General features: G+C 49.2%; 1 protein-coding gene across 4 annotated transcripts in view; it reads right to left on the bottom strand.

Moving 5' to 3' along the window:
- LOC135896986 (uncharacterized) overlaps window positions 1-18,355 on the bottom strand; it is a 172,952-nt gene that overhangs the window by 10,614 nt on the left and 143,983 nt on the right. For all 4 annotated transcript variants that reach the window (XM_070522531.1, XM_070522532.1, XM_070522529.1 and 1 more), the window contains one exon: window positions 16,467-16,505. In XM_070522531.1, coding sequence (XP_070378632.1) covers window positions 16,467-16,505 — 39 coding nt within the window. The remainder of the gene's footprint in view (window positions 1-16,466; window positions 16,506-18,355) is intronic.

The following is an 18,355-nucleotide window of genomic DNA, read 5'->3' as shown; positions in this document are numbered from 1 at the left end:
AGCACTACAATGTTGCGGACATTTCAAGAACATTAGGCGGGGAAGAATACTTAGCAATAGCCTGAACGCTTGTCCCACGAACAGCACAATAATTGAATTCGACCTTCACAAGGACCTTTTGGAATTTTCCCGACGGATACGTATCACATTTTTTTTTCGTGGACAATGCACCATGTTCTGCTTGATTCAAGGAAGGAAGAAGTCACACAGTACGATGGCAGACGTCCATGCCCCTTAGTCAACTGAACTCGTTCCGTGCGACATTTTTTGTTTTGTTTCGCTTGAATGAAGAACATGAAAAAACTGCGATTTCCAGTCGTAGAGGTGGGGGAAAACAACAGAAAAGCTATTAGAGCACTAAAACAGACGAGTTTAAAAAAAGCTTCGAAGAATTCAATCGCAGATTGGCCAAATGTACTGAGTGTAGTGGAGATTACTTTAAGGTGACAACTTTGTTTTGTAATAAGTAAATAAATAAATACATAACTTTCAAATAATATTTCTGGTTACTTTTGGGTACCCTTTTATATACGCCTATATTATTACAGGGTGTCCAATAGTATCAAACATGATCCCGAATGTGAGCCTCTGCATTTCTTAAGCACTTTATTGGTGACTTTCTCACAACACTTTCTTAATTTGTACAGTATACCCCCACCTACTTGGAATTATGAAAGGCATTATTCCTAAAGGCAGACTGCTGCAAAAAACGATACAAAACACGATACATCATGGACCTGTACACCACCATTCCAACCCCTGATGGTTCATCTTCGATAAAAGGAACTGTCCAAATACGATACACAATGCTCTCTTGAAGTCTACTTGTCTCATCTTGAATAAATTCTAACGTGCAGCTACTTCGAATTTGATGAAAACTAATACCTACAAATACATAGAGCAAGCATGGGTGCAACTTTTGCATCAACATACCCGAACATATTTGAGGACTGCAGAATAAGGCTTCAAACCTTGCTGCACAGACAAGCATCACGCATACGACACATAGACGACATAATTCCATTATTGGGACGTCGTCAGTGCAGCCTTGATTGATTCGCAACATTCCTAAATTCTTTTCACTCAACAATAAAAATTCCAATCAGAATCTTTAACTAAGCGCCTAAGCTTTCTGCACACATAAATATATATATTGACAATGGGACACAAAAGAGAGCGCTGTATAGGAAACGTTTTGATAAGCAATACTTAGGAACAAGTGGCCGCACCCGTCAGTGCAAACAAGGCAGTCTTAAAGGTCCAGCCCCACGACTCTGACGCATTCGCGTTGAAATCCATGACTACATAGCAATGCTTGCACTTGTTTATATTTTTTCGGGGGACCGTTTTCACTGCATAACACATGTTAAGCGTTATCACTCAGCGCAGGACGTGCCTTCATGTATGAAAATTTATCGAATGTTATCGATGGTTCTATATGTTGTGTTTGTAAGCGAACCTTTTGTAATCTGATTGCATAAGCGACGCGACTTGTGAAGTACTTTCTGGAAGACACGTGGGCACCAGTGATTACTCTGTAACCTTCGATAACTCTTGTATAAAAGCCGACGCGCTTGACCTGCAGATGAGATTCCGACGATCGCCGATCGTGTAACTTTCTTTTGTGAACACATATTCGCCCAATAAAAGGTTAGTTTCACCATTCAGAATTTTGTGGCTGTAATATTCATTGTCACTTGTACGTGGCGATAGACTCTATCACCTTAAGGAACGGCCTGAATACTGCCATTCAAAAATCCGGCACCGCTGCAGCCTAACTTCATCGAGCCGAGGTCGTCAAACCGCGCCCTAGCATCACATGAACAACGACGCCTCTTCTTACTAGTAAATTCTCAAACACACTCTTAAACGGGAACAACCTTAGTAGATACTACCCGATTCTCACTAGCAACCAGAAGCTTAAGATCTTTTCCGACCTGTCCACGGTAGCCTGTCGACACACCACACATTTCAAGGACATTCTCGTGCAAGCAAATCATAGGACAAAGAGGAAGCTAACATCAAGACCCTGTGGCTGCATCCAAACCTATTCAATTTACTACTAGAGGAAAAAGTACATCGTCAGATTACGTTCACAAGGCAACTTCGAGTTGCACCTGCAGGTCAAGTAACATAGTCTGTTCTCTCAAATGTGCCACTTCCAACAAAGAATACAGAAGCGTCACTGGACAACAAAGTCGTGCGAGAGTAAATGGCCATCGTACAGACACAAAACACAATTTAGCTAAAGAAATAGCCAAACATTCCAATGAACATGGTCATATAGTCGGTAAAGCAAGGCTATATATGCTACAATTTTCCTTTCACTACGTGAGATGAAAGGTAAAGATTCATACCTCATACGCAAGTTCAAATGCGTACACCCGACGGGTATCAATTTCGCACGTGGCAAATTAGAATATTTCAAAGCTGTAACTTAAATGTGAAACTCTCATATCATTAACAGAGGCACAAAACACGTTAAATCCAACATATGCAAGCTACTTATTTCACAACTCTAACCGCCATTGGCCGCTCTCTTTGGTTGCAAACCGCTCAGTTACATTTTTTATGTCACTCCCATTATACGCATGAGTGTGTAGCAATGCCAGTCCAGTTAAGCGGTCTTTGCTCATTTGAGAACGCATACAAGTCTTCAAATGGTGTCAAGCAGAGGAAGATCTTTCGGTATAGACAACACTCACAATTAGGGTGGCCAGTATCTGCAGGAATGCATGGATTAAAAGAGGTACTTTCCTGTCACACACGCCCACCGCCCCAACAGAGGTAGTGAGAACTTCTGCCCTGTCTTTGGTCTCGCCCTTGCATTTGTGCCGTCTTAAACGTAGCGGAGGTACAGTTTGCTGTCTTTGAGGCATTCGTCCCCATAAAGGCGGAGGAGGAGGAGGAGGAGGAGGAGGAGGAAAAAACTTTATTCTGGTCCTGTACAAGGTGTTGCCACCTGCCTGGCTAGTCCCATGTCGGGACCGGGAGGTCAAGCCTCCTAGCCCTATCACGGACGTACTGGACAGCCAGGACTTGAGGGATATGATCTGAAGATCTGATCATTCCTAAAAACCGATTCCGGGAAATGCCAGGGCCGAGCAACCCACACTCCCAGAGCAGATGTTCAAGCGTGCATATCTCCTTTTCGCATGCTTTGCATAAACTATTCATGTCTGTAATGTCATACCATTCCTTTATTTTTGCAGGTGAATAATAAGACTGTGTTTGTAATTGCCTAAGTGTAACTGCTTGTGCTCTGTTTAGCCTATAGTGAGGGGGTGGAAACTCCCTGCTTTCCATGTAGTAATGTTTTGTAATTTCATTGTATGTAATGAGCGTATCTCTCTGTTGGTTCTCCAATGCAGCAGAATTAAAACCTTATGTAAAAGCTGCCCGGTCTGTAAGGTCGCGGGCGACGCTGTTGCCGATTCATTTGGATTGACAGGAATGTCCTCAAGTGAACCAAGGTATGCCGGGAACCAATAAATGTAACGTGTAACATTTGTTTGCATTTGTTTGCAATTATTCTAGCAGCCTGTGGGGCAATCTTTCCCCTATTGAAAGCTCTAATAGCTGTTTTCGAGTCACTGTATATTTCTGTGAATCTATCGTCTGTTAGTGCCAATGCAATGGCAACTTGTTCAGCGACTTCAGGTTTGCTAGTGTAGACCGTGGCGCAGTTGGGGCATTTGCCCTGATAATCCACAACCGCCGCCGCGAACTTTGTTCGATCCTTGTAGGCAGCCGAATCCACAAAGCAGGCTCCTTTGCCCCCTTTATCCATTTTCTTGATTAACGCCCTGGCTCGTGCAACTCTCCTGTTGATGTTATGTTTTGGGTGCATATTCCTGGGTAGTGGTGCGACAATTATGTTGTCTGCGAAATCTTGATGGACTTTAGTGTAATTTGCTGGATCCGTAATGGGGTTGATCATGATCTTGTCCAGGATTGATCTTCCCGTGCTGGTTGTAGATAATCTCGCTATTTGTGATATTTCTTGGGCCTCCGCGATCTCCATGGTTTCTCGTCGTCCTCTTTTGTAGCGAACATCTGAGATAGAACGCAAAGGATCAGTTGGTAGGCACTTTCCGCCTCAACTGTGAATCTTGAGAATAAATCGGTGAGCATGTTTTCCAGTAATAGAGTAGACAATGTCGTTCTGTAGTAGCTTTCTAAATCAAGCGTAGGAGTGTTGCACCAGTACGTGTGTCTCTGAGTTACGCGTGGGGACCAAATCTCGCCTTCCAGAACAACCGGCGTCCTTGTAGAGCTGCAAAAATGTTTCGACAGAGTGCACTCCTCCGTTAACCAGAACATCCATTGTGTTTACCAACGCGTTCTTAGCACTTCGAACGTGAACGCATACTCTTTCAAACAGACCATAAGCGGAAGCGCATGCGTTAGCATATCTGCCAAGCAAACAATTAGAACCACGGATTCACCGTCGCTGACAGCAGCACGGAGCGTCTTAGCTTTCGCAGAGCTGGACATTTCTGTTCTGTTGGAAACGTTATCCAGAGCTTTCGCTACGCTCCTAAGCGCATCCCTAAACCGGATAAAACTGTCGCGTTGTTCAACAGATATTGTTTCGCTGAGGCCTTTGAGTTTGCCACAAAAGATTGTCTTCAGTACAAGTCCATTTAAGGGACGCTGTCAAGAAGGCAATTACCTCTTTCGTAGCACCAGTAGCGTTCCTGATGGACTGAAGCCTTGATGATTTTGATAACGACAAGTTAAGGGCTCGGTTGAAGCAATGGCAGTGCACAGTTTTGGGTGCAGAGCGCTTCATTGAAGACACAGCGCCACAAACCTAAGAGACCATGACGCTGGAGGGATCGATACCTATACCAACGTACGTTTCATGATCACGTCTTGGCGCCTTCCGAGCAATAATAATTTGTTCTCCAAGCACCCTTCCTGTCACAACGGGTTCACGTATACTGGTGCCAAGTTCCGAGCCGCGAACGTCACCTCGAATGTCTAGGAAGTGGAAAAGGTCTTCTCGACCCATTTTGTTGTGGACATATTGCAGAACAACACACAACTGTGAAATATGTGCTACGACAGTAGTTTCATGGAGCAGTACACCTTACATGCATAATAGGAATATATATAAAACATTTAAAGATGATGTCTCACTCCTCGCAATCGTGAAATACATTTCGGCTGTGTATGATGAAGGGGATAATCAGAGCTAAATTATTTCACGACAGTTGACGAAACATTAGCTAGAGTTACAGAGGCGAAAGTACGGGCTTACATGTACTAGCTGAAGTTCAGAGCATTGTGGTCCACGAGATCGTGCACTACGACTCTTGCTGTATCGGCCCGACAGAAAAGGCCGCAAGTTCGACACGACGCTTGACCACGTACCGATCGAACTCAGAACGAAGACGGGTCAGCGCATCCAGAGGGTGGATTCTCTCAGGGTGCTTGGACTGGTCCTCAATGCAAAGGGCAGCAACGCGCAAACGATCGCTCGCCTGAGCGCGAAGACGGAGAACATGCTCAGACTCGTTTCGCGAGTGACGAGCAGGAGGGAGGGCATCAGCGAAGCCAACCTCCTAAGGATCTACCATGCCTTCCCCATGAGCCATATTAACTACGTGGCTTCAACGCTAAACTGGTCGCGGTTGGAGGAGAACAAGATCGACGCACTCATGAGGAGGAGCATTAAACGAGTCCTCGGCATCCCCATGACGACCAGCATGGAGAAGTTGGTGCAACTCGGAGTCCATAATACACTGACTGAAGTCATCGAAGCGCAGAAAACGGTACAGATCGTTCGCCTCTCTACTACCAATGCCGGCTGTAGAATACTCGAGATAGCGGGTCTGACAGCCATGGACGAGGAGTCGTGCGCCGTCCCGCTCTGCCAGGGTTAAAGGGACACCTTTAACCCTTGCAGAGTTCCCCTTCCCGAGGAACGTTCATCCACAACATAACGAGGCCCGGCGCGCAGCCAGCGCCCGAGCACTCATCAAGGCTGACCTGCAGAGCCAGAGCTCGCGTCCTTTCTAGACGCGGCGCAGTATCCCGGATGAAACTCGTACGTGGCCACGGTGGCTGACCCCCAGGGCAAGATCCTGAATGGGGCGTTTATCCAACGCTCGACGGCGTCCATCGCAGAGCAAGTCGCAGTGGCGCTGGCTTTGTGCAAACGCGGGCGCACGCACATCTTCACGGACTTCAGGTCGGCGGCGATGGCCTTTCTCGCCGGCTCGGTCTCGGCCGACGCTGCGGCAGTGCTGAGGACCCGCAAGACAGGCACGGCCCGTCACGTCATCACTTGGTTCCCGGCTCACATGGACCGGAACGTCTCACCCGGCTCGATCAACCCCAATGAGCTGGCCCACGACCAGGCGCGAGGTCTCGTCAACCGCGTCGGTCCGAGAGGCACGGCTTCGCAGGTGATCGAACGAACCATGGACCCGCTGCTTACTTTTACGAGATCACTGCTCACTACCAGTCGGGACGCAGGCAGTTTCCGGCTCCTCACCCGAAGCTAGGCAGACCCCAGGCCTCGGTGCTGAGAATGCTGCGGACGGGCTCCTTTCCGCCTCGCTCAAGGCTGAGCCACTACACACCGGGTGTGGATCCCCGCTGCCCGGAATGCGGCAAGGAATGGTCCACCTTGAATCACATGTTGTGGCAATGTTCTGCGTTGCGCCACTCGCCTTTCAACAGGCATGAAGACTGGGATGAAGCCGTCAAGAGTGACTACATTCCAGTCCAGCTTCGGGCTGTCCAAAGGGCCTGCGACAGGACTGAAGATCACGGTCTTCCGCCCCCGGCGCGGGTGCGGCCCACGACTACGACAACGTAGTAATTTAGGACCAATTAAAGTTTCTTGTCTGTCTGTCTGTCCGTCCGTCCGTCCGTCTGTCCGTCCGCCCGCCCGCCCGTCCGTCCGCCCGCCCATCCGTCTGTCCGTCCGTCCATCTGTCTGTCTGTCTGTGTGTCTGTCTGTCTGTGTGTCTGTCTGTCTGTCTGTCTGTATGTCTGTATGTCCGTCCGTCCGTCCGTCTGTCCGTCTGTCCTTCTGTCTGTCTGTCTGTCTGTCTGTCTGTCTGTCTGTCTGTCTGTCTGTCTGTCTGTCTGTCTGTCTGTCTGTCTGTCTGTCTGTCTGTCTGTCTGTCTGTCTGCCCTTCCGTCCGTCCGTCCGTCCGTCTGTCTGTCTGTCTGTTTATCTGTCTGTCTGTCGTTCTCTTTAATATTGCTACGGCACAATATGTGCGATCACGAAAGGCCAGCAGTGTGAAGACGACGACGACGATTTAGAAGGTAGCGCAGGCTGTTGCCTCTTGGCCAAGCGCAGCGTATTTTCCTTGTAAATATATTGGTACATAGCTTGTCGTCTGCGTCTTCCTACGTAACATATTTGGTGGAGGTGGACGTTCCCTGTACCTCGTCACGGAGCTTCGCAGTGGACGGTACGTCGAGCCTACCTTCATGGCTCCCGGCGACGCCAACCCGACTCCACCGGCTCCGACACCTGCTGCCACTTCGACGACCTACCTCACCCTCTCCGCTCCCCGTGATCCTGGCGTATTCTCGGCAAAAGATGGGGAAGACGTCGAGGACTGGATCAGCCTTTACGAAAACGTCAGTCGCAATAACCGGTGGGACCCAACTATCATGCTCGCCAACGTCGTCTTTTACCTCGGTGGCACGCCTCGAGTTTGGTATCGGACGCACGAAGATGAGCTGACCAGTTGGGATTCGCTTAAGCAAAGGCTTCGAGACTTGTTCGGCAACCCCTACGGTCACCAACTTGCCGCGCAGAAGGCACTTCCCGGTCGTGTGTAGACGTCAATGGAGCCCTACGTCACGTACATTCAGGACGTCTTGGCTCTGTGCCGCAAAGTTGACACCCACATGACTGAGTCAGACAAGGTTTCCCACATCCTCAAAGGCATTGCCGATGACGCCTTCAACTTGCTCGTTTGCAACAACGTAGCCACGGTGGATGCTGTTATAAAAGAGTGCCGCCGCCTGGAACTCGCCAAAAGCCGACGTATTGACCAGCAGTTTGCCCGTCTGCCCAACACCCCAGCGACATCTTCCTGTGCCGACGCTCCTCGTCCCAACAACACTGCCGATGTTACCAGGATCGTCCGGCGTGAGATCGAGGCCGCCTATCCGGCTGCCTTCGACTCCAGTCCCACCACCTCATCTGCAGTCACGGTCTCACTAATCCAGGCAGTTGTCCGACAGGAGTTTGAAAACATGGGTCTTCACACCATCTGCTCGGCCCATCGCCCTGATACCCGCCCGGCTTCTTCGATTTCGCCCCGTCCCGCATCTTCTTACCCACCACGTTTCCGCAACCCATCTGAATGGCGCACTGCTGACGACAAGCCTATTTGTTTCCACTGCCATCGCATCGGGCACATTTCTCGGCACTGTCGTAGTCGCTGGAGTCCCCCGATGCGGTCTACTTATACTGCCTACTGTCGCCCCTCAGGTGGCCCTTCTCGTCCCTATGCCGCACGCTCCGATAATGCCGCCACTGATTCTCCTGCAACGAACCGCCCCTATTCTCGTTCGCCTTCGCCCCAACGACGACAATCTCGCTCTCCCCAGCCCCGTCGCTCCTATTCGCCGACTCCCTTCGGACGCCGCTCCCAGCCGGAAAACTAGACGATGCAGCGCCTCGAGGTGACGCTGCATTGCCCCCTACGCCGCCAAATCCTCTACTGACTTTGCCCACTCATCTGAACCTTCTTGACGTGCAAGTCGATGGTGTTTCTGTGTCTGCTCTCATAAACACTGGGGCGCATTTGTCCGTAATGAGCGCTGACCTTCGTAACCGGCTCAGGAAAATTATCACGCCCGCCACGACGCCTGTTGTCCGTGTCGCCGATGGCGGAACAGCCCCCGTCATTGGTATGTGTACCGCCCGCGTCTCCTTCGCCGATCGCTCAACAATCGTGCTATTCACAGTCATCGCCCACTGTCCCCACGACATCATCCTCGGCTTAGACTTCCTCTCCGCACATTCTGCTCTCATCGATTGTTCCGCCAGTACTCTCCGCCTTGACCTGCCTGTTGTGGATCCTGCTGAACCACACCCCAGTCGCCTCAGTTCCGCCGACTTCGTTCGCTTGCCACCTTCACCACTGACCTACGTTGAACTAGTGTCATCCCCACCAGTCCCCGACGGTCACTACATCGCGGCTCCTATGCCAGACGTCCTCCTTACACACGGGATCACAGTACCCCATACAGTTTTATCTATTACGGCGAATAGCGTCTGCCTGCCAGTGGTCAACTTTGGCTTGACGACACAAGTGCTGCCACGTGGGATGTCTTTGGCCCAGCTTTGTTCCTTCGAGGATCACTCAGTAGCATCCATTGCAGTAGACGACACTTCATCCGATACTCCTCTCCCATCGCAGTCGACAAATTGTACCATCGCTGACCCACGGAAAATGATTGCCCCCGACTTGCCCTCCGAGCGCGCTCGTGACCTCTACCGCGTTCTGTTTTCCTACCACGATATTTTTGACTTTAACGATCGTCCTTTAGCCCAAACTAGAGCTGTCAAACATCGCATTAATACTGGCGATGCCCCTCCTATTCATCACCGCCCGTATCGAGTGTCACCAGCTGAGCGTCAAGTTATTCACGCAGAAGTTCGCAAAATGCTTGCCAAGAACATTATTGAACCGTCTTGTAGTCCTTGGGCGTCACCGGTTGTGCTGGTAAAAAAGAAGGATGGCTCATGGCGCTTTTGCGTGGATTATCGGCACCTTAACAGGGTTACCAAAAAGGACGTGTATCCCCTACCTCGGATTGATGACGCCCTTGACTGCCTCCACGGTGCTCGCTATTTCTCCTCTATTGACCTTCGCTCCGGCTATTGGCAGATTGCCGTGGACGATCTCGACCGCGAGAAGACTGCCTTTGTCACACCCGACGGTCTTTATCAATTCAAGGTGATGCCGTTCGGCCTATGTAACGCTCCTGCCACTTTTGAACGCATGATGGACTCCCTTCTTCACGGTTTCAAATGGTCCACGTGCTTGTGCTACTTGGACGACGTTATCGTATTCTCCCCAACGTTCGCTACGCACTTCGAGCGCCTCTCAGCAGTCCTGGACGTTTTTCGGCGAGCCGGTCTGCAACTCAACGCATCGAAGTGCCAATTCGGCCGTCGCCAGATTACCGTCCTTGGACATCTCGTTGACGCGAACGGAGTGCAACCGGACCCAGGCAAGATCCATGCTGTTACGCACTTCCCTGTTTCGAAGTGTGTCAAGGATGTGCGCAGCTTCATCGGCCTTTGTTCGTACTTCCGCCGTTTCGTGAGGAATTTCGCCGCCATAGCACGACCACTACCCGACCTTTTGAAAAAAGACGCTCCTTTCCACTGGGGCGATAACGAGGCCTCTGCATTCTCTCATCTAATCGACATTCTCACAAGGCCTCCCGTTCTGGCCCATTTCGATCCTTCTGCGCCTACCGAAGTACGTACTGATGCCAGCGGTCACGGCATTGGAGCAGTACTGGCACAACGCCAGCGTGGCCACGACCGTGTTATCGCCTACGCCAGCAGGTTCCTCTCACCCGCGGAGCGCAACTATTCCATCACTGAGCGTGAGTGTCTGGCCCTAGTTTGGGCGGTTGCGAAATTTCGCCCATACTTATATGGCCGATCATTTTCCGTTGTCACAGACCATCACGCGCTTTGTTGGTTATGCTCATTGAAAGACCCTTCAGGAAGACTTGGTCGCTGGGCCTTACGCCTCCAAGAATATTCGTTCTCTGTCACCTACAAATCTGGCCGACTACACAAGGACGCTGACTGCCTGTCTCGCTACCCGGTAGACGAGCCTGACGACGCCGACAGTAGTACCGCCGACGGCATTTTCTCTGTGTCTGCCTTCGCTAACATCGCCGATGAGCAGTACCGAGACCTATCGCTGCGAGTACTCATCGAGCGTCTGCGCTCTACACCTACCGACGCATCCGTTCGCCGATATGTCCTCCAGGGCGGCATTCTGTACCGAAGGAGCTTCCTCCCTGATGGCCCTGATCTTCTTCTTGTCGTGCCAAAACATCTACGACAGACTGTGCTCTTTGAGATGCATGACGCACCCACTGCAGGACATCTTGGGGTAACCCGCACGTACGACCGCGTCCGCCGCCGCTTCTATTGGCCTGGTCTCGCTCGCTCCGTTCGACGCTATGTTGCTGCCTGTGATCCCTGCCAGCGTCGGAAGACACCTCAGGTGCTACCTGCCGGTCATCTCCAGCCGATCACCGTCCCCGTGGAACCGTTCTTTCGTGTTGGATTAGACCTGCTCGGTCCCTTTCCCACGTCATCCTCTGGGAACAAATGGGTAGCCGTCGCGACTGATTACGCCACCCGATACGCTATCACTCGGGCTCTCCCTACCAGCTGCGCCACTGACGTCGTGGACTTTCTCTTGCGTGACATTATCTTGCTTCATGGCGCCCCGCGACAGCTGCTTACTGACCGTGGTCGAAACTTCCTCTCGAAAGTTATCGCTGACATTGTGCGTTCCTGCTCCATTCAACACAAACTGACTACTTCATACCATCCTCAAACCAATGGCCTGACAGAGCGGTTAAACCGTACTCTTACCGATATGCTGGCCAAGTACGTTTGCAAGGACCACCACGACTGGGACATTGCCCTTCCTTACGTAACATTTGCGTACAATTCTTCCCGGCACGACACCGCCGGATTTTCTCCCTTTTATCTACTGTACGGTCGCGAACCTACCTTGCCCCTAGACACGGCACTTCCTCCTGCTGCGGTCTCAACAAGCGAGTATGCGCGCGACGCCATCGCCCTCGCCGACCATGCACGCCAGCTTGCCCGTGCTCGACTTACGGCCTCACAGACCACTCAGCAGTGTCGGTACAACGCCCGCCATCGTGACGTACAGTTTTCACCTGGTGCGCTCGTGCTCCTGTGGTCGCCCTCTCGTCACGTCGGACTTTCAGAGAAGCTTCTTTCGCGATACACAGGGCCCTACCGCGTGCTGCGCCAGGTGACGCCTGTGACTTACGAAATTGCTCCTGTGGGCTCAAGCTCGTCGTCTCCTGTGGCATCTAGTGATGTCGTACACGTCAGTAGGCTCAAGGCCTACTACACTGCTTCCGAGTCCGATCTTTAGTCGCTCCGGGACGGCGCTTTTGCAGCCGGGGGTAGTGCTACGGCACAATATGTGCGATCACGAAAGGCCAGCAGTGTGAAGACGACGACGACGATTTAGAAGGTAGCGCGGGCTGTTGCCTCTTGGCCAAGCGCAGCGTATTTTCCTTGTAAATATATTTGTACATAGCTTGTCGTCTGCGTCTTCCTACGTAACAATATGTTTTTTATCCTCATCAAAACTTCTTTATCTACCTGGTACCGCTACCTAGCCTTGTAGCGGATCCGGTGGTACCTCTTCCCTGCTATTTTTTTCGCCAATGCTGCAAACGTCTGTTCCTTATTTCGACTGCTGACCGGTGGATGATTCGGTCCACTTTAAATCAAAGCGCTTCAGGAAGGTGAACGTTACCTACGGGTCCAACTGAGTGAACACGTTCGCATTCCAATTCATTCCAATCTCATCAGAATGCGCTGTGAGGTCTCTGGATTTTGGCTGCAGCATGCACATGCCTCATCTAGTTCGGAATATCATTTCCGCCATGTTTTTCTCCTTAGGCAACCATGAGAGCACTTTCCATCGCGTTATCGTACAGATTTTTTCTTCAATTTTGTTCTTGATATATTCTTGCAATTTACCTAGGAACAAACAATAAAATTCTCCTTAACTCAGTAAGGAAGCCTTCATTGCGGTGAGGCCGCCCTATGTCACTCTAAAAGCTTCCTTACTTAGGGGCCCTTGGTGAAGGCTTCCTTGGTGCTTCCTCCGCGTAAGGTAGCTCCGAAGCTACCTTCGTGCGCCCTTACGCCGCTCCTGGCCCTGAACGAGCGCTTCACCTCACCACATAGCCACGTGACGTTCCCTTGCGCATGCGCACTGTCATCCACCTGCGCAGAAGCGCGAGCACGGTACGTCTTGCCAGGCATGTTCGCTCAGTCACGCGTGCGGCATGAAAGCGTTGCTAGGCGTTGCACGACGCCGGCGCGCCAGCGTTGCTGGAGCACATCAAGTTTTGAACTGTAATATCAGTCAGTCAAGAACTTTATTGAAGTCCTATGGTACTTTTTTTACGTTTAGTGAACAAAACTAGCAAAAAACACCCACGCATCTCTATATTAGCTCTTCAATTTAAAAACTGTGTAATGATACAACATTTTTCATTGAATAATGGTGTTCGCGTAAAGCTCTTAAGAGATCATCTCGAACCGAGGCATGCGACAACCGCTCCTTACGTGAGGACGGCCGAAGGGAGCTTTCCAGAGTACGCTTGCCTCTTCTATCGGCCCTTCGCTGTAAGAAAGCCTCACGTAAGGTTAGGAAAAGCGCTCGAAGGAAAGGAACGTTTCATTGTTTGGGCCCTAGTCTTTTTGTTTACATTCTTTACATCCAATTCACTTCGTTCACAGGCCCCTGTCTGTAATGAAACTCCTGCTGTCATGACGCCGAGAAGCAGCATCTACGACGGTCGGCACACCTACAAATCTAGCCACCGCAACCACGTCGTCCTCGCCAGTGCCAGCAGTGCTTGATTTCACTTGTCACCCAGTTTGCAACTAAAGCAGACGATCGAGTAACGGCTGTTCTTATTACACGGCCCTGATAAACTTCACATATTCCTTTTCGTCTCAGGTATAGTAGGAGGTACCCCCGTTTCATTCTAATTCACAATCCTGGATCTGTGTTATAACCATACCGCTACCTGCGCGTTCGTAATGCTCTAACAATGGTTCTGTTGTGCTGTCAAGGTGACGCATATATCAGCAGGATCTGGCGCTTAACATTTTTCTTTCCAAGCCGTCGCACATGGCTTGAATGTGTTTATCAGATGCTATTCAACCTTTTGTACTTGTCCCGAGGATTCACTCTAATCAGGGTCAACTCTTGCCACTTCGCGATTTGTGTGCACTGCGGCCATCCCACTTAACCAGAACGCGGGTACGAGCGGCCCATCTGATGGTCAGCACCACGAAGCGGCACTGGCTGTAATGGAGACAGGAGTGTGGCTAGGCATACCATATCTGTTTGCAGTATGTGTAACCAGATGTTGCTTCATTGACGCAGATACATGTGGCAGTGCGTATCCCCATTATGGAGTCACAATTTAACATTATCTAATAAATAAATAGATGATTGACTGCCCTAGCAACCACACCGTGAACCAGGTGATCTGGGTTCAGCCTCAGGTTCACAGATAACAGCATGGGCTACGACGTCGCCTCGTAGTTTTCAGATGGTCATGACGTCGCCGCACACAAGCAATAGGAAACTGGCAAATTGTATGCGGTGCCGGCTGTTGCCTCACTAACTTTGTTCGCTAAAAATATGTTGGGTAGAGGACGTTTCGCCTGAAGGTTGCAGCAATCTCATCCACTATCAACAAAACATGCTTCAAGCCGATTATAAGGAGAAGTTGAGTCATTTAGGAAGATATCTTGAGAGGGTCAAAGGGATAAATTCGCACGCTACAAGGAACAGGCGCACATGAATGAAACATACACGCCTACACAAAACACGCCTTAGTGCTTGCTGTGCTCACGCCGATTGCATGGTCTGAGCAATGATTGTAATCTCGCTTCGGTGGCCTCAAGCGGAAACCTTCAAACGCGCAAAAACGCAAGACAGACTTGAACATAATCGTACGGCAGTGCAGCTAGAGCGACACTACTTAGGTAAGATGAGTGGGCTCATTCGCTGTAAGGTGTCACACACTTTTACAGTGCTTTCTTTTCTCTTTGTAGTAGAATAGCGACGACAAAGGTGAGTGGGGTCTCTAGCCTTGCCCATGTGCTGCAACTCCAGCACCGCGTGCTCAGGCAATGGACCGTTCTTGTATAGCGTAAAATGCTTGAGCTAGCGTTTGCGCGTTCCGCCGGCGAAAGCTTTGCGGGACGCTATTCGATATAGCGTTAAAACAGTGTAAAATAAAGATGCGCCGCAAAGCGCGAAACTCCACCGCGCCGTCTAGGTGGAAGTAGACAAAGCTCTAAACCTGACGGCTCACCATCTAGTTCAAAGTAATCAAAGCAGAATTTTTACAGAGTAGTCAGTTTTAGAAGGAAGTTTATTGCCTTACGTGCCCCCCTTCAAGAAGCAAGTTTAAAGTACGCGAACGCAAACGTAAGGAAGACTTTCAACGGCAGGGCGCCGTCTGATGCCTCGGGACGAACGTATGCAAACCATGACAATTGATTAGCAACCATTCTTTTGGTATGCAGAAGCGTTTCGTCAGGCATGGGACGCCGAACGATCTTAGAAATTGGACGCGCTATGCGCTCCTAATTAGCGTATCAGGTGAGTTTAGACGAAGCGGGAGCTCGTTTCATTAGTTGCTGCCGACGAACGAGAGGTAGAGCATAGCCATCCCGAGAACTCACTGTGGAACGGGAGCCATAGGGGCCGCCATGTTCGACAACGTTATGTCTTGGCTTCGGCCCTTTGCGATGGTTAGCGCCTCCAGCTAAATTCGAGAATAGTGGAGGCACGCATGAGCAAAGCTGCTATAGCGTTCTGCGCATGCGCAGCGTTTGCGCCACTATATTTTAACAGTTAGCGTGGTGCACCTTACGCTATAATAAACCGAGTCCAATGTGGTGTAGAGCAAAATTAAGGAGAGAAAACGAAAGCGTCGGCAAAGACACGCAACGTGACGCTCGTCGGTGAAACTGTTTTTTTATCGCTGCTGGCTTACGGGGTGCTGCGAGAAGGACCGCAACACCTGTGTTTCCCGCTACCTCATTGAGGCCACAACATTGGCGTACATTTTACCGGAACTAAACGAGACATTGGTACGCTTTCGGTACGAATTGCGTTTCGGAATAACTGAACAACTAGACACTACCTTTCAATTTCTGTTTCAGAATACCTCGGAAACCAGTTGCGCCGAAAGTGTTTGAACATGTCTCTCATTTCACATCTGCATGAAGAAAAGAAAAGGGGCTATTTACCTGTATCGTGTTCCTAAGCTTCCAAGATCACGCGCGCACAGAGCCGAAGATTTAGCTTCAGGACTCTGATATGCACGGAGGAAAGTGTATGCACGTGTAAACAGAACACGAACATTCTTAGCCTGCTGCATGTAAATTAAGTACGTAATATATTTTGCTCGATCAATGGAACAGTATGCCAGCTGGAAGAAATTGCACGCAAAAGTGCTATTTTGTTATTTGAGAAAACTATAATCGAATCTAGTAACTTTAGTAAATTGATAATTGAATACTAGAAGAGTAACACAAAGTAATAGCTATGGTTAACTGTTAGTTAAGCATTCTTAGTCGCCTATGATGAATCTGTTTACCTCTGTAACCTGGATCTGAAGACTGTCCTACTTACATGCTTAGGGCGGTAGCCAAGGCTGTCCATCTTAGTGCTCTGCAGAGACAAAAAATTTAATATGTCAGCTCTCATTTGAACTGCAGGTGATCCTTGACGACTATGCGAACGCTCCATTTGAGTGTATTGCTTCTGACAGATAACATGCGCGACCAAATACAAAAGTGTTGTTTAGTTACTCGTAATAGGAAAATACATAAAACATTTAAAGATGATGTCTCGTTCCTCGCAATCGTAAAATACATTTCGACTGTATATGATGAAGGGGATAATCAGAGCTAAATTATTTCATGACAGTTGACCAAACCATAGCTACGGGCTGAAAGTACGGGCTCACATGTACTAGCTGAAGTTCACAGCATTCTGGTACACGAGAACTTCATCACGTCTCACTTGCATGATAGATAATGCGCTATCAACAGGAACTGGTGATGTCACTGTGCATATTCTTGGTATTTGTAAATTTAAAATGATGCTACCATTTCATTTGCTCGACAGCGACGGTGCTCGAACGATCGGTGTTGAACGCTCATGTGACAATCCCAAGCTTCGTACTGAATGAAGTTAGTTACGCTGTAGTGCTGGGAAGAAATGGCTACGAATTGTTAATTACGTGCGGATTTCTTTCGGCTGCGATAGTTGATTTCAAGGTTTTATTTTCTGGAACTGCTCTCGCATCATTCGTTCTATATCCATTGTGGCCATTGTCAATTGCCTGATGAGCCTTATGGAGTGAACTAAATGGACCCATGACCTTCTGTGCTCCCGTTCATGTTCGAGAGCGCATTCAGTAAGTTGTCGAATTCGAAGCAACTTTAAATACGTGTGGTTAAGCCTAAGCTTTTAAACGTTTCGCCCCTACAGTTACAGGACTTTTGGGCAATGTTTTGTAATCTACACAGTCGAGGACGTTATTTGACCTCCTGCGCATTTGAACCAGCTGCATAACAGCGCGAATAGCTCGGGGCAGGGGTATCAGCTATTTATAGCAGAATTATATATACACCATTGCGATGAAGAAACTGCGCTCACTGAGCAATTGAAGATGTAAATAACGCACACAGATGTTTCGGGAGGCATACGGGTTCCTTCATCACTCTCAAGGAAAGTCTTTGTGTGTTATTTTCAGCTTGACTAGGTCAGTGCCCACAATTTCTTCATCATCATGTTACCTGACCAAATGAATTTTTGTGCAACTCTTGACTACTGTTTACCATTTTTGCATGTATTGCATGTTCAGTAGCTATCAAAATATTATTTTGGTCCTCTATTTAGGATTCAGGTGCACCAGAGGCTTTGCATACAGACAAGAGCAGGACAAGAAATTAACGCTATTTGTCGGAAAATGTGTTCGACCCGCATTTTGCTGCCCTTAGATACCTTTGCTTGGCTTTGAGTAGTGTTTACATTTTCGTTTACATTTAATTTCTACACACCATATTTCTCATAGTTTCATTACAGTTTACTGGGAGCAGGAGTACTTTGTAAGGGAGCTCCATGAATGGCCTGTCGATCTTGCTCATAATTATTCGTTCGTTATTTGGGAGTTACTCGATCTAAATACCGGCATAAGCAATACCTCTTATGTCGCATTTGCTCTTGTACGTAGCCGCTGCAATTGGCGAGCATACCTACATACCCAAGCGCAGAGCACTTTGTGCACTATAGAGCGTCTTCATCTGCTGGTTCCGAGGGCCAGGTTACGCAATTTTTGAGATCAACCCGAACGTGCAAACAAAACTGAAAGCTTTCTGTGGTGTTTACGCCCACCTCTACTACAAAAACTATCGGGAACGATTGTTGAAAGATGGTGCTAAAAATCGCATCTGCGAATTTTGTCAGAAGCTCTCGGGTACCATGCACCCCGCCAACCTTCTTCCTCACTTTTT

The sequence above is a fragment of the Dermacentor albipictus genome, chromosome 7, assembly GCF_038994185.2.
Source record: "Dermacentor albipictus isolate Rhodes 1998 colony chromosome 7, USDA_Dalb.pri_finalv2, whole genome shotgun sequence".
In the NCBI taxonomy this organism is placed as follows: Eukaryota; Metazoa; Arthropoda; class Arachnida; order Ixodida; family Ixodidae; genus Dermacentor; species Dermacentor albipictus.
Note: the sequence above shows the minus strand (reverse complement) of the source record. Positions and strands in the feature narration are given on the sequence as shown.